Consider the following 21922-nt stretch of genomic DNA (forward strand, 5'->3'; position numbering starts at 1 on the left):
GAAAGTTCCAGCAGTTGATGCTGCGATTTCCAGTGTGGAAAAAAGTGGACAATGCGCTTATGCTTAAAGATCCAACAGATAAGTTGGAAGGTCTGTTAAAATCCTTTTTTTTTTTCTTAGCCGGTACTGTTGCTCAGCCTGCAATTGCAGCTATAGGCATCTGTCAGTCCTTAAAGGACCAGTTCACAGATGGTCTCAGATGAGCTCCCTGCGCAACAAGCACAGGAACTGGCTGAGCTACCTAAAGCATTATGCTTTGCTGTAGATGCTATGAAGGATTCTATTCACCAGGCATCACGCCTTGCATTTGTACTTGTACATATGCAAAGGACCCTTTGGTTAAAGGGTTGGTCAGCTGAAACGCCTTGTAAGAACCTTCTAACTAGTTTCCCCTTTAAGGGAGAATGATTATTTGACGATAGTCTGGATAAATACAATCAATTTCCAGTGGAAATAGTACACTCTTGCCAGTCAAAAGAAAATAAAAGTCTTTCATTTAAACTGTTCGGCCTCTGCCATCAGACCAGGCATAAAGGAAGGCCTGGGGCTACAAGTCTGCAAAGCAGAATACAAGACCTCCTTATGAAGAGGCATCTCCCCTCACCAAGGTGGGGGGATAAGACTTCTGATGTACTCAGTCTGGCAAAGGGAGATTCAGGACAAATGGATTCTCTCCAGTGTCTCTAGGATACAAGCTAAAGCTTTGAGAGTTCCCCGGCCCTGTTTGCACTTGCAATTGAGCCCTTGGCGGCTATGATTAGGGCCTCGGAGAGGGTGCGGGGACTGCGGGTGGGCGCGCTGGAGGAAAAAATTTCGTTGTACGCAGACGATGCCCTTTTATATCTCCAGGACGTGGATGACTCCTTATCGGCGGCCCTGGAGATTTTTGACACTTTTGGGAGGTTTTCAGGCATACGGATCAACTGGTCAAAATCTAACATATTCCCGCTTGACCTGCAGGCCAGGGACAGCGGTTCTAATATCCCTCTTCGTTGGGTCGACCAGTTCCGGTATTTGGGTATCCAGGTTGGGAGGGAGTTGGCGAGCTTTGGGGAGCTGAATCTGCAGCCGGTTCTGGCTCAGCTTCGGACCCGGTGTGCTGCTTGGGCCTCCCTCCCTCTGAACCTGATGGGACGTATAAATTTGCTGAAGATGATCTTCCTCCCCAAGTTTTTGTACGTTTTTCGCCACAGCCCTATCTGGATACCCAATTCCTTCTTTGCGGAGATCGACAAATGCGTGGGCTCTTTTATTTGGAAAGGGGGGATGCCCCGGTTGGCTAGATCCACCTTGATGCTTCCTATCCGCTGTGGAGGGCTGGCATTACCGGACTATAGAGCGTACATTTGGGCGGCGTTTTTGGTGACGGCTCGGTGGTGGCTTGCCCTTTCTAGGGGGAATGCGGCGATATGCTTGGAAGCGGAGGTCGTGGGGTCGCGTCGGGAGCTGACTGGCCTGGTGTATGGGGCGCGACGGGCAAAGAGAGGGCTCCCGACGCCTACCAAAACTACCCTTGGGGCGTGGGCGGTGGCCAGGCGGGGGATGATTGTCCCACAGGACTGGTCTCCGCACTGCCCGCTCTGGGATAACTATAGTCTCCCTCATATGAGAATGGTACCAGACCCACAGGTGTGGGCCAGGTATGGGATCGTGACCTTGGGCAATATATTTGTTGCTGGAGTCTGGCTCTCATACGCGGCCCTACAGGCTACATATCATTTACCGGCTTGGATGGCCTTTCGATACCTCCAGCTGCGCCATGCTGTCAGGGCCCAATTCCCGAATCCGATTCGGCTGCGTATGGACCCGATTGAGGAGCAGTTAGTGCAGGAGAAACTGGATAAGCCCCTGTCTGCTTTATACCTGACTTTATTACGGACAGACTCTGTGAAGGTACACAAATTATGGGATCCGTGGAAGGCAGATCTACCTGGGCTGGATAGATCGGATTGGGAAGACTGTCTGGCTGATAGTGCAACTACCCTTATATCCTCCCAGGAAAGGCTGATACAGGTTAAATTTTTGCATAGGGTGTATTACACTCCCCAGAGGCTCCATCAGGTTTACCCCCAGCGGTCGAGGGACTGCCCCAGATGTAAACAGTCGATAGGCACATACCTGCATATGTTCTGGGGCTGTCCTAAGATCGCTGATTATTGGGCTCAAGTGTTTGACACCATTAACGGGCGTCTCCAGTTGGAGCTCCCCCTGTCGCCGGAGCTAGCCTTACTGGGGATCCAGGATGATGACCAAAGACCCAGATACACTAAACTGCTGTTGACATATCTTCTGTTTTATGCTAAAAGGGAAATTGTGCTGAAGTGGAATGCCTCCCCCCCCCCCCTACGATCGGCATGTGGGAAAAATCTATTGCTGCGGTGCTTCCATTGTACAAACTTACCTATATGAATAGGAACTGCCCCCAGAAATTCCGTAAGGTTTGGGGGTTGTGGATGGATTAAGGGGTGGGGCTCACGGGGGGTGGTGGGATCCCTGAGTACTTTTCTGCCTCCTATGCTTCCCCAGTCTCGCCTCATTGTAGGTGGTGGAATAATGGATGTCGGTGGGTGGCGTGGATTGGCCACACCGGCACTTACAATATGGCTTGTTACCGGTTAAACTGTTACACAATGTCTTGTACTGTTTGCCTTATGTTTACTTATAATGTTTTGGATGTGGTCCATGTTGGTCTACCATCTGTACTGTCTAAATTGATTGCAATAAAGGAACATTCTGGTTTGTAAAAAAAAAGCTTTGAGAGTTTCCACCATCTCGTTTTCTGAGATGAAACATTCCCAAGGCTACCAACTGGAGAGAGATGAGAGCTAGCAATTGGCTGACGGCTGAGCAGCCAGCCCAGAGAAGGAAGGGCTAAGCCAGCCCTGACACTAACTTCAGATGGCCTGTACATGGGCCTTGAGAGAAACCTTGCAGGATTTCAATCCATGGCGGTGTATTGTTACCAATGGTTTGACACTGATCCCAACTGCCTTGATCATTCACAAGCTCCTCCTGTGTAGTTCTGGGCTGATCCCTCGCTTTTCTCATGATCCTCCTTGCCCCATGATGCATGCATGGAGCCCAGACCGAGGGTGATCGATTTGTTTTAGTATTTCTTTCATTTGAAAATTGCTCCAACAGTTTCCTCCTGACGAAGTTTCCTGCTGATGGTCTTGTAGCCCATTCCAGCCTTTCGCTGGTCTACAGTCTTGTCCCTGACGTCCTTTTGACAGCTATTTTGGTCTTTCCCATGATTCTCTGGAAGAGTTTCTGGGCAGGTGTTTTTTATACACATAACGAGTTGTCATTAGTCCTGTCAATTTTAAGAAGGTACTCCTCTGTGTACCACATACTGTAGCCAGTCTGGGAGCCAGGATTATTTGTTGGTAGGGGATCAAATGCTTAAAATGGAGTTGCAGTTCACCAAGCAAAATATTTTTATTGTGTGGGCTGTATTTTTGGTTGATATTCTGTCCTATCATTTTAAAATACACCTATAATTTTATAGACCCTTAATTTCTTTGTAAGTAGGCAAACTTGCAAAATCTGCTGGGGTAAAAATACTTATTTCCCCCACTGTAGGTAGCTATTTAACTATGTTTATCTTTTGTGTAGTTGCATACAATTTTTTTTTTTTTTTTTTTTTTTTTTTTTGTATCATGCTTTTATATTTACATATGGAACCAACCTGTAAAATTGTGTGTGTGTGTGTGTGTGTGTGTTTTTTATAATGCAAAAAAGTCTAAGCAGTGCAGAACCCTACAAAATTGGCTACAGTAACCACCTACTGAAATCTCTAACTTCTAAACTTGTACTTTGATCAATAGAACTGACTGGGAAGGAAATGGCTTGATGGATGTCCCCAGCCAGGAAATTAAGTGGGCCCTATCTAACTTGATGCAGGTTTTTTTTTTTTGGCACATTGTGAAAGGCTTGGTGTGAAGCTGAGTTAGCCATTTTCAGTATGGCAAAGCAGTACAACTCTGGCAGACTAAAGGAAAGGCTCTGCCAGTCTCTCTAACTGCATTATTGAATGGGTTTTACTGGTGAGTGTCTCTCCGCTATTCCCCCCCCCCCCCCCCCCCTCAGGGTAGTGGTCAGAGGGGGTAAAAAGTGCACATAACCCAATATGTGAGTGGAGATCCTGAGCTTGATTTGAATGCCTGGAGATGGACAGGACATCTACTTAAAATTTTTCTTTTTTTTTTTTTCTTTGCAGGAAGCTGCGGGAATGGTAAATAGTCACAGCTTTGGGTCCAGAGCGTACTTTTTTGACAATCCTAGAAGATATGACAGTGATGAGGACTTGCCCAGACTGGCAGGTGCCAGAGGAGAGCGAGGAAGGTGAGTCTCTGGGTTAGCAATGTATGTATACCAGTGGTCTAGAGCTCTTCCAATGGCTGCAGTGCATAGATTTATTGCATGGCTTAAGCTTGTCTGACCTGACTAGTAAACTTTCTTCAAGAATCTAAAGTTGGATAACTCAAACTGGTATCCATTGTTGGCGGATGCTTTCCATTTTTAAAGAGTAACTGCAGTCTGCTCACATAATTTGTAATAAAATCTGAAGCTTTCCTCCAACCACTTTGCATATTTTATATATACTTTAATTCTGTACTTGCTAAATATGCTGCAGAAATCCTCCCTCCACTAAGTCTGGCTGCAGCCATTTTAACTGGGCAGCTGAAGCTGCTGCCAGGCACAACTGCAGCTCTCATTGACCCTCTTATGACTCACACCCCCCCCCCCCTTTCCTGAAACTCTCACCAGAGCTGTGCACGTCATAAGCCTAGGATTTTTACTAGAATAGAAACAGAGTGGGCTGTATAAGGGATTTACTAGCAGTTTTACTATCCAAAGTTATAACAAGGGCAGACGATTTAATAGATGGATAGCTGAAAAAGGACTGAAGGTCCACTTTAATTGCCTAATGGCAGGTGGGCTATAATATATAATCTATTTATTATAGAAAGTATTCAGTGCTTCACGTTTCCACATTTTTGTTACAGCCTTAGTCCAAAATGGATAACATTCATTTTCTTTAATTCTACAAACAATACCCCGTAATGACAACCTGAAAGAAGCTTGTTTGAAATTTTTGCAAATTTATTAAAAATAAAAAAATGAAATCGCACAAGTATTCATAGCCTTTGCTCAATACTTTGACACCTTTTTAGCACCAATTACCTTGTAGCGCACTACAAGGTTGGTGCACCTATTTTTGGATAGTTTCTCCCTTTTTTCAGGGCCTTCTCCAGCTCCATTAGGTTTGATGGGGGAGCATCGGTGTACAGCTAGTTTCAGCTCTTTAGATATGTTCAATCCGGTTCAAGTCTAGACTCTGGCTGGGCCACTCAAGGACATTCAGTTGTCCCATAGTCACTCCTTTTCTTATCTTGGCTATGTGCTTGGAGTCATTGTCCTGTTGGAAGATGAACCTTTGCCCCATTCTAAGGTCCAGAGCACCCTGGAGCAGGTTTTCGTCAAGGTTGTCTGTGTACATTGCTACATTTATCTTTCCTTCTATCTTGACTAGTCTCCCAGTTCCTGGTGCCAAAAAGATCCCCACAGCATGATGTGGCCACCACCATGCTTCACTGTAGGGATGGTATTGGCCAGGTGATGAGTTGTGCCTGGTTTCCTCCAGGCGTGATGCTTGTCATTCAGGCCAAAGAGTTCAATCTTTCATCAGGCCAGAGAATTTGGTTTCTCGTGGTCCGATTAGTCTTTCGGTTGCCTTTTGGCAAACTCCAGGCAGGGTGTCCTATGCCTTTTACTGAGGAGTGGCTTCAGTCTTGCCACTCTACCATACAGGCCTGATTGGTGGAGTGCTGCAGAGATGGTGGTTCTTCTCTCATCACAATGACCATTGGGTTCTTGGTCCCTTCCCTTCTCCCAATCGCTCAGTGTAGGAAGAGCCATGGTGGTTCCAAACTTCCATTTATGGCTGATAGAGGCCACTGCTCATTGGGACCTTTCAAAGCTGCAGAAATGTTTCTGTACCCTCCCCTAGATTTGTTACATAGTTAGTCAGGTTGAAAAAAGACACAAGTCCATCCAGTTCAACCTTAAGTGAAGCCTTTGTGCCGCGCTACAATCCTGACTGAGATCTACAGACAATTCCTTGGACGTCATGGCTTGGTTTGTGCTCTGACTTGCACTGGTAACCGTGGGACCTTCTATAGATGGGGTGTGTGTCTTTCAAAATCGTGTCCAATCAACTGAATTTACCACAGGTGGACTCCAAGTTAAAGAAACACCTCAAGAATGATCAATGGAAATGGGATGCACCTGAACTCAATTTTGAGTGTAATGACAAAGGCTATGAATACTTATGTACAGGTGTGGTGTGTTTTTATTTAAATCTTATCAAATTTTTTTTCTTAATTTTTAAGTCTTTCGTGTTGCCCTTATGGGGTAACATTTGTAGAATTTTTTTATTTATTTTTTTGGGGAAAACAATGACTTTGATTTATTTAGGAATAAGGCTGTAACATAACAAATGTGGAAAGTGAAGCACTGTGAATACTTTCCATATGGTATTTTCAGTGGGATAATATTTGCTTTGGATGTAAACTGGTGGCCAGGCTGTAGACTTTCTGATCTCTTGCGAATAATTTTTTTAGATAGAGGGAGATAGATATAGCTATATCACAAGAGCTACAGATCATTGAGGGAACCATGAATGCCAACATGTACTGTGACATACTGAAGCAGAGTATGATCACCTCCCTTCAGAGACTGGGCCGCAGGGCAGTATTCCAACATAACCCCAAACGCACCTCCAAGATGACCCATGCCTAGCTGAAGGTGATGGACTGGCCAAGCATGTCTCCAGACCTAAACCCGATCGAGCCTCTGTGGGCCATCCTCAAACTGAAGGCGCAGGGTCTCTACCATCCAGCTCCGTGATGCCGTCATGGAGGAGTGGAAGAGGACTCAAGTGGCAACCTGTGACACTTGGAATTCCATACCCAAGATGGTTGAGGCAGTGCTGGAAAATGGTGGCTACACAAAATATTGCTACTTTGGGCCCAATTTAGTCATTTTTCACCTGGGGGGGGGGGGGGTTTTGTTGCCAGCTGTTAATGGCTGTTATTTTGAGGGGACAGCAAATTTGCACTGTTATACAAGCTGTACGCTCACTACTTTACATTGTAGCAAAGTCATTTCTTCAGTTTGTCATATGAAAAGATATAATATATTTATAAAAAAAGTGAGGGGGGGTGTACTCTTATGTGGGCATGCAAAATCATTTTTTAAAATGGGTTGAGGAAAGGAAAACTATCAGACATTACAAATGCAAGAGCAGAGGCCAGAAACCAATGTTGCCCATGGACATTGAGTGTGCACCAACAACTTGGAAAGGAAAGCTGAGCTGCCAAGTCACAGCTCAGTGGGGTTAGTAGGGGAAAAAAGCTGCGGAGTCCTTGCCAGGGTGGGAGCTGAGCTGCTAAATTGCAGCTCGGGAGGCAAGTAGGGAAACTAATCCCTGCTGGTAGACCAGGGAAAGTGTAGTGGAGGACATCACTGACTTTCCTGCTGTGAACTCTACAGACTAATTTCTCCATAGTGGATGCAGTTTTTTTTTTTTTTTGGGGGGGGGGGTTCCCATTTAAGTTCTACATTAAGAATATGTAAATATCCATATGCTTGTCTATAGCCTGGCTGCAGGTTCATTTAAGGACAATAGATGCCCCTTTTTTTGGTTATGTTGGTCTTTACTCAAGCTGTAAAAATGTTGCAAGTATGAAAATGGGGTGTTGGTCAAATGCCATTATTAACTTTTAACTTTTCAAATCTTTGTTTCAATTACTTTAAGCTTGCCGTCTACCCCAAGAGCCTCTGGATGGTATGGCACCATATGTCCAACCAGTGGCTGTGCCCTGGCCCCACCTCTACTGAGCGAGCCTTCATCTGGGACTCCTGTTCTCTTCACATTTGGAGCGAACGCACTAGCGTGACCCTACTGACTGAACAATGCACCCGCACCTTTGCAGCTGTTCCTTGGGGTGACACAGTAAGCTGTGTCCAATAGCTTTTGTTTACGTTTTGAGGTAACGCTGCATTTACATACACATTCCTATATATATATATATATATATATATATATATATATTTTTTTTTTTTTTTTCTCAACCTTGCAGAAATTTGAGCTTGGATGCCAATGTCCTTTTTTTTTTTTTTTTTTTTTTTTTTGACTTGCCAAGGTACTAAAGGGGTTTCAGGATTGGTCTGGCAGCAAACCTTGCTTAAGGAAATTGTATTGGTGCATTTTTTTTGCACATAACGCGTTTCATGTGAAAAGACTAATTTCTATCAAATTCTGACTCGTGAAGGAAGCTTGCATTAAACAGCCCTTGAAGCTGAAACCTCAGCGTACTAGTGTCCATCTTCAACTTCAAATGGAGCTGACCCTAACTGCACAACGACCGGCTTCATTTGTGCTTGTAAGTGGCCAAAACTAACGCAAAGGATGGTAGGCTTGGTAGACCTTTTTCCAGGAGGCTGCTGTGAATTTGTGCATTTGAAAGTTTACACTTTATTTTTTATTTTTATTTTTCTCCCACACATGCCAGTTCACATCCTCCTCTATCCAGTTACCAAAAACCAATAAAGGTATCAACTGTCTGAGCAAAATGGGTTCTTTTGTTCCTAACATGTGGTGCCCTGCTGTAAAGGATAACGCCAATTAGACTGGATGTTTTTAATGTGAACTGGGGCCAGATCTTGCACCGAAAATTGTTTAAAACTGAACTCCAGGAAAAGTAAAAAAAAAATAATAAAAAAAAAAAAAAGCACTGCAAGAGTTAAATGTTTGGCTAGGTTTAGGGGAACAAAATAAGCAGGCAGTCGCTTGCATGTTTTATATCATGGGTCTTCAAACTATGGCCCTCCAGTTGTTCAGGAACCACAATTCCCATCATGTCTAGTCAAGTTTGTGAATGTTAGTTTACAATGCCTCATGGGATGTGTAGTTTTGCAACAGCTGGAGGGCTGTAGTTTGAGGATCCCTGTTTTATATAGCAATGCAGTGGCAGCATGGACACCTACACTGGGCCCAGTGTCACAGTGGTGAAGGTGAGTGACCTTGGACACACTACTCATTCAGATGATGGGTGCAAGTGCCCATGTGAGCAAGATCTAGCAGTGTAAGGGCAACCCCCACTGCAAGGGACAATTTGTTCTCCCTGGAGTTGGACTTTTAAGGTATGTCTGGGCTTCTGTTAACACCTGTAAGGTATGGACTGGATGCATTTGTGGGTTTTTTATTATATTTTATTTTTTTGTTACATTTTTCCATGGTGGACTCCAGTTCAAACTAAAAATCACTAGTATTATAGAAGCTCAACTCCCAGGATCGTAAAAATCCTACCTTGCAGTTTTCCCTGTACTTCAAAGGGATTCAATACTTTTTTTTTTTTTTTTTTTTTTTTTCAGTTCTAGGATTGAAAGAGCACTTTTCCCTACTCGATTCTCTACTCCCTCCAGCAGATGGCATTCCCCTATGCTTCAGCAATTGACTATTCTTGCTCCTCCTTGCATAGAGTGAAGAGCTATGGGCCCTGCATTTGTCTTTATGGGGGGGGGGGGGGGGCATAGGGGAGAAAGTTGCAGGCACTGGTCTTGCAGCATGGAGAAGCTTGCAGGAGCAGAGGCTTGGGTAAATAAAATTGCTGTTCCCAGTTTACTAAATGTAAATGAGCATTTAACCTTTTTAGTGCAGGAGTGTTTTTCCCAGAACTATTTGAAGGGCCCATTCACACTTGTGATCATTCTTGATGGTACCCCATATGCCTGGTAATGAACTACAATGCTTTTTTTTTAGCAAAAATGCAGCAGTTATGCTTTTGATCCCTTGTGATGCCATATGCCTATACATTCAGCTCTCCAACTGATCCTAGTGTGATTTTTGTAAAACCATTCCATGTGTGTGTTTTTTTTTTTTTTTTCCCCCATCTGCTTGTAGTTCAGCTTTGGGTCTACAGAGTATTTCCCCCATGCAGATTGTTGGGTTTGAAGTCAACAACTGCTTGATGTCTAAAACATCTTATCAGAATGACCATGGTAGACCTCCCCTGTGTGAGCCTGGCAACGGGGAAAGGCATGCATCGATGCATAATCATTTTGGTGCATGCAGGTGTCCCTGTTGCATATACATCCTCTGTATGGGAGCACATGGAGAGCCTGGATGGTGCATCCACAGAAGGCAGATGTATGAAGCTTCAGTTTTCTGCTGTTGCCAACAGGTCTTGTGTTTAAGGCTGGGTTCACACTGCTGCGGTGACTAGATCGGATGTGATTCGCACCGCAGTGCAAATCACATCCGATCTCTGTGTGATGCGAGTTCAGCCATACAGATAGTATGGCTGAATTTGCATCTCATCCGGTCTAAACTCGTACAGGACCTTTTTTTTTTTTTTGTTCCGCACCAGAATCTGATCACATGGGTGTTAACACCATGCGATCCGATTCCTGTCCGAGTTTGCAGATCGCACTGCGATATGCGAACTGATCTGGGGGTGTCATTAACTTTTCATTGACACTCCCAGCAGTTCGCATAGGGCAGTGTGAACTGCTGCCGGGAGGCATGCGATGCGGGAATCCGCAGCGGATTCACAGCGTTCTCGCATCGCAGCAGTGCGAACCCAGCCTAAAACTGGACAAATGTCGGAAACTTTCATTGACTCAATGGGGTTGATTTACTAAAGGCAAATCCACTCTGCTCTACAAGTGCACTTGGAAGTGCAGTGGCTGTAGATCTGAGGGGAAGATCTGAAATGAGTGGAAGCTCTGCTGATTCTGATCATCCAATCATTTGCAAGCTAAAATGCTGTTTTTTTATTTTCCTTGCATGTCCCCCCCCCCCCCCCCCCCTTCAAAACTACAGCAACTTTACTTCCAAGTGCACTTGCCGTTCACTTGTAGTGCAAAGTAGATTTGCCTTTAGTAAATCGACCCCTATGTTGTCCGCTTCATCTAGAAACCAATCTCCTGCATTTGTTTTCTGAAATCTCAATGAGAAAATATACTGCATTTTCTCCACTAGGTGGAGCTGACAGCATAGGAATTAATCTTGCAAAAATGCAAGGAAATGTCAAAAGACCCCCATGCTTCCCCCCCCCCCCCCAAGATGTTTTCTCCATAATAATCGGCTATGTAATCTGGTGCAGAAGTGGAATACCTTCACCGCAGAGACCTTTTATTTTTTTATATATAAAAGGCTGCAGCAAACTCTTGCCACTGGTGTACTCCAAGGGAGTTTGGAAACTGGTGATTAAACTGCCTGGTGTTCACTGATCACTAATTTGGGGTGTTTTTTTATTTTTTTTTTTATAAAATTTTGCTTGGCGGTTAGTCCATTAAGATGGCATGTAAATTAATTTTTTTTTTTTTTTTGTGGTGCCCACCAAATGTCTAATTTAATTGTATGGACTTTCTTTTGAGTGTTGTGTGGTTTTTCAATAAATACTTAATCTTAAAAAATAAAAATAAAAATGGTGTCAAATGTCTTTTTGGGGCATGTTCCCCGTAGAAGAAAATATTGCATTCTAGCCACTAGATGGAGCTGATGTGCATACTTTCCTATGATTGGCAGCACAATCTAGTGGCCATGATGTGTTATTCCCCCCCCCCCTTTTGACTCATTTTTATCTGCAGGGACTATACCCTGAGAACCTTCAATTGTGCTGCATGCACACAACAAATTTACATGCAGTTTCAATGAACAAGTAACTTTATTGCACCTAATATGCAGGGGAAGGAAGGTCTTTCATCTTTATTTTTTTGTTCTTTGGAACTTATGGCTTCAAGTCCTAGTAGTGAGAAATCGTCAGTATTGCCTTGCATTAACACATGGCACACTTTTTTTTTTTTTTTTTTTTTTTTTTTTAATCTAGTGCAATCTGTGATCGCACAATGACATGTTTGATTTATTATGGGATACTGCAATTTTCTAAAGCACAGCTTAATGTGTTTTTGCTTTATTATGCTTACTACTGGGAGTACTACTCCAATCTAGAGTAAAATCTCCCATAAGCGTACATCATATCGGATTGAAAACCCTCACTATTTAACTTGAGCTGTACACACACATCTAGCAGCTCCAGACATGGCCCATTCACTTTGGGTGTAAGCACCTGCGTGCATGAGGTTTAAAGAGGAAGTAAACCCTGATGGGTGTTACTTCCTCTTTCATTCCCTGCAAAGGTAAAGCATAATGGACTACTATGCATCGCATCGCATAGTAGTCCATTATGTGTCACTTACATGACACAGGAGCCAGCGAAGTCACCGCTGTCCCCTGTAGTTCTGAGCGTCCATCTTCTTGGTGGGTCTCCATGGGTCCCGCTGCTCTGGTGCTGTGATTCGCTGTAGCAGCGATGACCTCATTCCCAAGCATGCGCACGGGAGCCGACACTCGTGGCATATCGCCGCGATCTGCGGCTTACCCAGTGCACCTGCGCGCCGCTGACAGCGGTGGCTGTCTGGAGGTAAATATCTCCTAAACCGTATAGGTTTAGGAGATATTTCATGGACCTACAGGTAAGCCTTAATCTAGGTCAAAGTGGTTTGTAAGGGTTTACAACCACTTTAAGGCTTGGTTCACACTGGAGTGGCTTTGCCAGGCGACTTGCGTACTACCTTGATGCAACTTTTGGCAAATGCTGGTTAATCCTCTGTCTGATCTCAATTACATCAATATAGATGAGGCTCCAACTTGGAGGCGACTTCCATTAAAGTCTCTATGGGCACAAGTTGTATAGTTTGTTTGAAGTAGTACGGGAACCTCTTTCTAAAAGTCGGAGTGACTTTAGTAGTGCTTATTAAGACGGCTCTCATTGACTGACATGGGATTTCACTTCGTGCAACTTGGATATCTCAGGTTGGATCTCAAGTCGCAGCAGTCTGAACTAAGCATTTTCATATCTAGCCAGGCCAGTAGAGGACACCTGCACTGCATTGAAGCCATTTCAACTGTCAAGTTTATGTGGAGCTTGTGGTCTCTGCTTTCTGGTGGGTTTTTATTTTTTGGCTTGGCTCAGATTTGAAAGCTGGCTGTACTGTGCAAAACTTGGCAGGTTCTGATGAAACTAACAAAATGTGTTTGTAGTTGGCCATATAGTGGTTGCATCCTATCAGTTGGCCGATGACTGCGCCTGTCAGAATAGGGTAGCCCGGCAGGGTAGAAGATTAGAGATGTTTTCAATTCTCAGGAGGCTTGCTGCTATGAAAGTGGTCCCTTTGCACCTGTAAAATGGACAAATATGAGCCTCCAGATTGCTATACTGGTAATGCAGAGCTGTACATAGACAAGGCTGGGCTCAGAAGCTGTATAGTTGAGGGAAGTATTTTAAACTTGGAGGAAGTAAACCCTGATGGGTTTACTTCCTGTCTCCCTGCAAAAGTAAAGCATAATTGACTACTATGCATCGTATAGTAGTCCATTATGTGTCACTTATCTGACACAGGAGCCAGCGAAATCACTGCTGTCCCCTGTAGTTCCGAGCGTCCATCTTCTTGGTGGGTCTCGCTGCTCCGGCGCTGTGATTCGCCGGAGCAGCGATAACTTCACTCCTGAGCATGTGCACGGGAGCCGAAACTCGTGGCATATCGCCGCCACCTGAGGCTTGCCCAGTGCGCCTGCGCACCACTGTCTACGGCGCATGCCGTCTTCAGGTAAATATCTCCTAAACCATATAGGTTTAGGACATATTTCTTGGACCTACAGGTAAGCCTTAATCTAAACTCTCAAAGTGGTTTGTAAGGGTTTACAACCAATTTAAAGAACTTCTTTGTAACTAAGCAATATTGGCATGGCAGCCCCAAAACTGGAACCTTTTCATTAGCCTGATGGGGATGAGGGGTTGGGAAAGGGAGGGGGGGAGGTGAAGAGAAAATCCAAAGCACAAGTGTTGACTATTTTTGACCGTTTCCTTTGCTGCTTCTCGCTAGAATCAAAGGAAACCTATGATTTTTTTTTATTTTTTTATTTTTTTTATGTGCTTGTATCATGGACTCTCTTGCCAAAGAATTCCAATTTTGGCTTTTTTTTCTTTCTTTCAAATACTTGGTGCACTTTAACGCATGGGTGTATTTCTGGGATTTATGCATTGGATTTGTATCTTTTATTTTGGCACCAAAAGGTACAAATGAAAAGGCATCCAAGCCCTGAAATCACCTGCCTAGGTGAAAATGCTAATTTTGTCTCCCTTCAGTGCTGGCCAGAGATTTGGGCACATGTTGCACGTCCTCCGCTCAGGAGGCAGCTTGTTTCACTGACTGATGTTGACCATCGGCAGAGATCGTGATACCATGAGGCCAGTAGTGGAGGAAGCTTGGTGCAGCTTTTCACAATTTCAAGAATTCCAGCTCGTTTAGTTACGCTATAATCGAACCCAGAAAGACCATTAATGTAGCCTTATGTCATGTGAGTAGAAACCTGTATCTTTTTTTTTAAATTATTTTTTTGTCTGTTATAGGAGATTGAGGCAGGTTTTGGATGCAATGGGCTTTGCCTTAGAAACCCCACCCCAAGAGTGTTAACTAATCAAGATGAAAACTATACAGGCATCTATGGATGAGTGAACCCTAGTCTTCCCCCTCCCCTCCCCTCCCTCTTACCCTTGAGATGGCCCCAGAATAGGACCATTGATTGGAGCCCAGCATCAGTGGTCTTAGCTGATGACATTTTTGTTGCTGTAGTCCTTCTACGGGAATAGATCAGATTGGGTGGACAAGCACCGGACTAGCTCCAGGCACACATCCTGTGGCTTGACACGTTAAGGAAAAGTTGGCCTTAATGTTTGTTTTTCTTTGCTCGTTGGGGGAGATTCTGCTTGCATCTTTAGCCACACAAACTAAAACTCCCCCAATGGGGACACTGCAATGAAAACCTGACCAAAGATCCTAACCTGCCCCAGTCTATCTAAAAACATTTGGCTGGACTGGCCTTTTAGACATTCTAGTAGGGCGTGACTTGGTGTATAGATGTCACTAGCCAATCTGCATGTAGAAAGCACTTACAAATTGGCTTTAAGGCTTTCCAGTAGATATCCCTTAGGATGGGAGCACTGCTTACAAAGCAGCCTTGGCATGTATCAGCCCCCTGTGTTGGCAAATGCTTGATGCCCATGGACTCCATTGATCACTATTAAAATGTTGGCTTTGGTTAGGTCCGGTTTTTGCTGACTGACTGGGATGGGTGCTGATTTTTTTTATTTTTTTTCCTTTTCCTAATGTGCACAAAGGTCAATCTCCTCCTTTTCCCTCCGGTTGGCCCCTCCTTCCTGGTTAAATGGCTTCTTATCTTGCTATATTGCAATCTAGTTACTATGCACAGCTGCACCAATCAGCTTTTAACTTCAGCTTGTTTAAGCTTTGACAACACCTGGAAGCTGATTGTCTACCATGCACTGCTGCACCAGATTTTACAATCGGCTTCCAGGTGTTGCAAGCCTAATGAACAGGCTGCTGTTGGGCTACTTTCACACTGAGGAACTTTAGCACTAGACATGGCCTCTGAAAAACCACCTCCCATTCACTGCAGTGTCTTTTCACACTGGGGCAGGGCTGTTATGAAAAGTCCCATAAACAGCATCTTTGGGAGCGCTGTAAATGGTGCTGCTCCCAAAACGCCCTGCCCATTGCAATAAATGGCCAGTGCCTTGAAAGCGCAGTAAGACTGGACTTTTTTACTTGTGAAAAGAACTGCAAAAATGAGCGGCGCTTTAGCACTAACGGCACAGGCGCTCGGTGTGAAAGTAGCCTTAGAAGCTGGCTAACCATGCACAGCTGCACCAGACTTTGCACTATTCAGTTTTAGTAAATCCGTCTATTTCAAAGGCTCTTCTGTAGGCTGCTTTTCATGCGCTATAGTGCCTCTCCTGAGGGCTTTCACACTGGGGAGCTGCACTGGCAGTATGTTAAAGTCCTGCAAGCAGCATCTTTGAGGTGCTGTAGGAGGGGTGTATATACCACTCCTAAAGTGCCCCTGCCCATTGAAATCAATGGGCAGCAGCGATTTGCGGTTGCTTTTTTAACCCTTTTTTTGACCGTTGGGGATTAAAAGCTCCCCACTAGCGGCTGAAAAACGCTGCAAAAACAGTAAAGTGCTGCTAAAAATAGCAGTGCTTTACCACCAATGCACGGGTGCTGCCGGTGTGAAAGTGCCCTTGAGGCAGCTGTCTAGTAATATCTAGAAAGGGGAATACAGAAATTGCAGAAATCCAGTTAATTTTGCTAAAAAAACGAACAGTGCAAAATCTGGTGCAGATGTGCATGGTAGCCAATTGACTTCTAACATCGGCTTGTGTTAAGCTTTGACAGAAAAACCTGATTTGGTTTCTAAAGAGCTGCACCAGATTTAGCATTTTAGTTTTAGTAAATCTCCCTCCTACAGGTCACTGCTTTGAAAATCTTTATAGAGACATAGCCATTAAAGCTGAACTCCAGAGTAGGCACATCTTGTGTAGGATTTATAAGCAGCCTCTATAGTCCTTGACTTTTGGTGTGCTTTGTGCATTTCAGATGTGTGTAGTAATCCAGTGTGAGACTTTCCCTCTGTGCGGACGTTTCCTGTAATAAAGACCGCTCACTTCTGCCCTCTCCTTGTGCAGGGTGACTGGTCTGATCTCCGCCCTTTTCCTGTAGTTTTCTGCAGGCAGCCTTCAGTGGGTGGAGCCTGCAGGTTCCCTTCTGTTGTCAGAATAGACCATGCACAGCAGTAACGTCACTGCTACTTTTACGATGTAATTTTGGGGTTTTCAGAGGCATTTAGTGCTTGCAAAGTAGATTTAGATCCTTCCGCTATTGAGGAATATATGTAAATAAATACTTTGCCTGGTGTTCAGCTGCAATAACTTGAAGGATATAGAGCCAGCCATGCTCAACCAGGGTTTTGTGGAACCCTGGGGTTCCTCCAGAGGTTGCTAGGGGTTCCTTTGAGCTGTGGCTGGTGAACCACTTGTTTGAGGTTCAGCATCACTTGGCAAAGCCAGCAGCATGACACCAAATCATCTTTTTTTTTTTTTTTTTTTTTAAGGGTGGCATTCTGAGCACCACTTTAAGGAGGACATTCTTCCTATTGGCCACCAGTACAAGGGGCATTGTACCCATTGCCCCTTGATTGGTTTTTAGTAAGGGTTCCTCCAGGGTTAAAAGGTTGAGAGGCTGATGGAGGATACAAATGACTGCAGCGCTGTATTGATATTGTCCATGATCAGCAGAGCTCAGAGGGTGGTTCAGTGCAAGGTACCAGTTAGTGGTGGTACAGTGACCATGTGCAAACAAGGATTGCACTTCTAGGAGGGACTAGAATTAAACAGATTGTCGCGTTGTATTGTCTAGTTACAAGCTTGGGGTGGTGGGGGGGTTGCGCAAGTGTTGAAGGCCATCCTCTGACAAAATATAAATTGGCCTTGCAGTAAAGGTTAAATGCATAAGAACAGGTGCTTTCTGAAGACTTTTTATTTTTTATTTTTTTTTTTCTCCCCAATGCTCCAGCAGGCTCTCGCCAGTGCTGCACCCAGTCCCATGCAGCTGCCTTTCCAAGCTGCTCTTGGCTGTGGTTGCATGCTTGCCCCAGCCATGTACAATGCAGGTTTAATAGCCCTGTGCCATATGTGATACCAAGGGACTACCCACAGGTAGGAGCGTCTTGAAGACCCACTACTGTAGTGGGAATTGGGTAGGTAATCATGCCTCTTATCTACTCCCTAGACCAGGGATATGCAATTGGTGGACCTCCAGCTGTTTCAGAACTACAAGTCCCATGAGGCTTAGTAAGACTCTGACAGCCACAAGCATGACACCCAGAGGCATGATGGGACTTGTAGTTTTGCAACAGCTGGAGGACCGCTAATTGCATATCCCTGCCCTAGACAGAACAAGCATTTTAACCCTTAAATTGCAGGTGAGGCATTTTTGTGGGGGTGTTTGTTTTTGGTTACCCCCCCCCCCCTCCCTCCCTGGAGTTGGGCTTTAACTGCATTCGAGAAAAATCAAGTTTCCTGCCCAGGGCCGTGCTATTTGACAGAGCTTTAAGTACAGAATGGTCAGAAAATAGATCTTTAAAAGTTAAAATAGCTTCTGCATGTTTTTCATCTGCATTTAGAAGTTTGCTTGGAGTTCAGCTTTAAATGTTCCACCAAACTGATCATCTCCACTTTTTGGGTACTACTGCATTGGAATTACTCCGGGCAGCTTTTGAGTGCAATAGGACTTGAATCTCTCGTTTTTAAGGTTTAGTTGGTTCCTGCTATGCCAAGGTCACAATGAAGCTGTCACTTGGCTGAAATGACTACTACAATTGAATTGAATGTGTAATTCTGATGGCAATACAAAATGGCAGCATGTGATTTGACATGACTAGTAAATGTATAAAACTGAAGTGTGTGGGGGGGGGGGGGGGTGGGGTTATTTAATTGGATGGAGGTTCAAGCACAAGTGGTCCCTTTAAGCCTACCACACCCTCCGTGGTGCTTTTGTATCTAGGGAAAAGACCATACTGTCATTGTTCCAGTGATCTTCACTGTGTAGCCTTGCTCCAGGTGATGTGACCCAGCCAGGTCCTCTTGATTCTGCTCATGCAAGCCATGTCTCTATTCATGCCTATAGGGCAGTGATGGCGAACCTTGGAACCCCAGATGTTTTGGAACTACATTTCCCATGATGCTCTGGCATTCTGCAGTGTAGTGGAGCATCATGGGAAATGTAGTTCCAAAACATCTGGGCTGCCAAGGTTCTCCATCACTGCTATACTGTAATCTGTATCATGGCTGGAGGCTGCCATAAGTAGGGCTCCCTCTAGGAAGGAATTGGGCTGCTGCATGCATGCTTGGGATGTATGGGACCAGACAGGGATGCTTTCTAAAGCAAGAATGTTTAGCTTTGGGCACGGCTCCACCTTGAAGATTACCAGATCAAGAAAATGTATTTCCCCAGGTGGGCTGCACTGAGTATAGGGGGATCACTTACAAAAGTAAATCTAATGATCTGAAACAAGTATGTAAATTGGGGGAAATAAGTTTTAAAGCTCATGGCTTACTGTAACTGTCGTGCATTGGCAACCCTGTTTGCTTAAATTCACTTTCATAGGAGAAAGCAAACTTGTCCCGCTGCCAACTATCAGACATGACTACAGTTTATTGCATCTCTCCTGGACAGCGGTGCACATGGACCTCAAGGAGCAGAACTCATCTCAAATGTTTGGATTGTTGGGGTGTGTTTTTTTTTTATTTTATTTTTTCCATGTTCTAGAAAAATGCACAATTGGGGCTTTCTTCTTCCAGCTTGCCCCACAGCTGCCACTGCAGTCTTATCTAGCCCTGTATGCAGTAATGTCATATTTATTAATTTTTTTTTTTTCTTTTCCTATTTGCTGGTTTTAATCTGTATAATGGCCAATGAATGTAAATTTCACTAAACCTGAGACAAAGCACTACCCGAAATAAAGTTTGTCTGCACTTCCTTCGGCCTCCGATGTCATTTGTGTGTGGTGTTTCTCTTCTTTTTATAATTTTTTTTTTTTTTTTTTTCTGGCAGCCATTTAAAAATGTCTAGGCCTTCTTTAAAACAAAATTGCCATACATCCTTCCTTCTAATGTGTATTTAGGCTGGATTCACATCTATGCATTTTTGGTGCTATTTTGCAGATTTGCACTACAGAACATGTTCCATAGGATTACAAACACGATATAAAGAGTAAACCGCGCTATTCAAAAAATATAAATTCCCTACAAGCAGCAACCCTAATCATAATACTCTCATAATAAACTGAATAAGTAAAAAAAGTGAGCTACGCTAAAAAAACTCGAATCAAAAAAAAATAAGTTAGAAGTTTTTTTTTTTTTTTGATTTAGTTTTTTTTTTTTTTTTTTTTTTTAGCGCAGCTCACTTTTTTCACTTATTAATGTTCCATAGGAAACTATGTTAAATGGACTGTAGTGCAAATCTGAAAAATGCATAGTTGTGCAGCTACGGTTTTGGAAGCAGCCCACCTGGGGTCGTATGACTGTCAGTTCAGATCTAAGGCCTCTAAACAGAGCAAATCTTAGGCTAACAATGAAAGCTAGCATCAGGGCATGGGTGATGATGGTGAAGGTGGCATGCCCCAGCTATGGGGATGTCTCCTTTAACCCTCACTTGGATGAGCCAGACTTTACCCCAGTTCTAGAATTTACCAGATCCCATGGTCTGGGCGATTAGAGGAATTAAGACATAACCTCCTACAGTGAACTACAATCCTTCCCCCAATTGAAATTGAGACGTGGCCTTCCCAACTCCTATCTGTTTAGATTGCTACAGGTTCGACACGCTTTCCAGGTACAATTTCATGAGCAGAAAGTAGAGTCCCTGCCCTCGTCCCTTGAGACGATGCTGGCAAAACTGCTTTTGGAAACTTACAAAGAATTTTTCAAGGTAACCCCAAAAGCAATTACCAGATGTAGAGAAAGATGGGTGAGAGAAGTCCCAGATGTGCAGGGAGAAAATTGGAATGACCTGTGGACCCAACCGTTCAAGCACTTGGTGCCAGCGAAAGGATAGGTTGATTCAGTTTAAATTTCTACACAGGAGCTATTGTATGCCTGCCAGACTAGGCAAAAATTTTCCCCATGGCTTTGACGGAGTGTTGGAGATGTCTCCACTCACCTGCTGACGCAGACCACTTTTTTTTTTTTTTTTGCATTGTTGCCATATCCAGAGATTCTGGACTGATATTGTTTCATGTGTTACAGAACTAATATCCATCCCTATACCAAGGAACTCTAGAGTTTACCTCTTGGGTCTAGTAGATGATGTAGTGCCCACACGGGCCATGTGAACAATGTTGAATGTACTTTTTTATTTTTTTTTTATTTTTTTAACCACTTCAATACAGGGCACTTTCGCCCCCTTCCTTCCCAGCCCAATTTTCAGCGCTCTAGCGCTTTCAGTGACAATTGCGCGGTCATGCTACACTGTACCCAAATGAAATTTTTATCATTTTGTTCGCACAAATAGAGCTTTATTTTGGTGGTATTTATTCACGACTCCGTTTTTTATTTTTTGCGATATAAGCGCAAAAAAGCTGAAATTTGGAAAAAAAAAACATTTTCTTTTTTCTACTTCAATAAAAATCCAATAAAATCAAATTTTGTCATAAATTTAAGCCAAAATGTATTCTGCTACATGTTTTTGGTAAAAAAAAATCCGTTAAGTGTATAATAATTGGTTTGTGTGATCACAGACATATGTATGCAAATGATCATGTACATATGTGTGCAGGTGATCACGTACATATGTGTGCAGATAATCATTGGGACATGTGATTTTAGTGGGACATATGTGGGGGACATGTTTTTATTATTAGGGACATGTGTTTTTATTATTTGGGGACATGTATGTTTTGGGGACATTGTGTTTATACTGTGTGATGTGTTTACTGTGTGGTGTGTTTACTGTGTACACTAGACTGGTGATCAGTGAGTAAAAAGCTGTAAAAAGCAGCTCATACTCACTGATCAGCAGCCGGCTGCAGCGATCTGCTCTCCTCTCCACAGCGATGACTTCTGTGTGAGGAGAGGAGGAGCCGATTGCCTAGCAACCGGCTGTTTGTTTACATCACATGATGGCCGTGATTGGACACGGCCGTCATGTGATCAGGAGGGCCAATCACAGAGCCCTCCTGCCGATCTGAGATGCGCCGTGTCCGGGTGACACGGGCGCATCGGGATCGCGCCGCTGCGCGGGCGATCCCGCTACTCCTGAATGACGTTCCTGAACGTCATATCAGGAGTAGGCGGCTCCCACCCGGCCGTATATGTGCATTGGCCGGGTGGGAAGTGGTTAAATATCAAGTATGCTATATTGTCAAATATTGGGGCACCTGAACTTTAATGGCATCCCATTCTTAGGCCTGATTCATGCCTGTGCATTTTGC

General features: G+C 44.0%; 1 protein-coding gene across 2 annotated transcripts in view; it reads left to right on the forward strand.

Moving 5' to 3' along the window:
* Window positions 1-19470, forward strand: part of GPR137C (G protein-coupled receptor 137C) — a 53009-nt gene extending 33539 nt beyond the window's left edge. Inside the window, exons 6-7 of one of the 2 annotated variants that reach the window (XM_077466806.1) lie at window positions 4220-4344; window positions 19099-19470. In XM_077466806.1, the coding sequence (XP_077322932.1) occupies window positions 4220-4344; window positions 19099-19138 (165 nt within the window). In that variant the 3' untranslated portion in view covers window positions 19139-19470. Of the gene's footprint in view, window positions 1-4219; window positions 4345-7822; window positions 8084-19098 lie in introns of those variants that run through there. The other variant, XM_077466805.1, reaches the window with a different exon arrangement.
* Window positions 19471-21922: the final 2452 nt, after the last annotated feature.

This window comes from Lithobates pipiens, unplaced genomic scaffold (genome assembly GCF_037356315.1).
Source record: "Lithobates pipiens isolate NorthernLeopardFrog02 unplaced genomic scaffold, aLitPip1_a1.2 Scaffold_37, whole genome shotgun sequence".
Classification (NCBI taxonomy): Eukaryota; Metazoa; Chordata; class Amphibia; order Anura; family Ranidae; genus Lithobates; species Lithobates pipiens.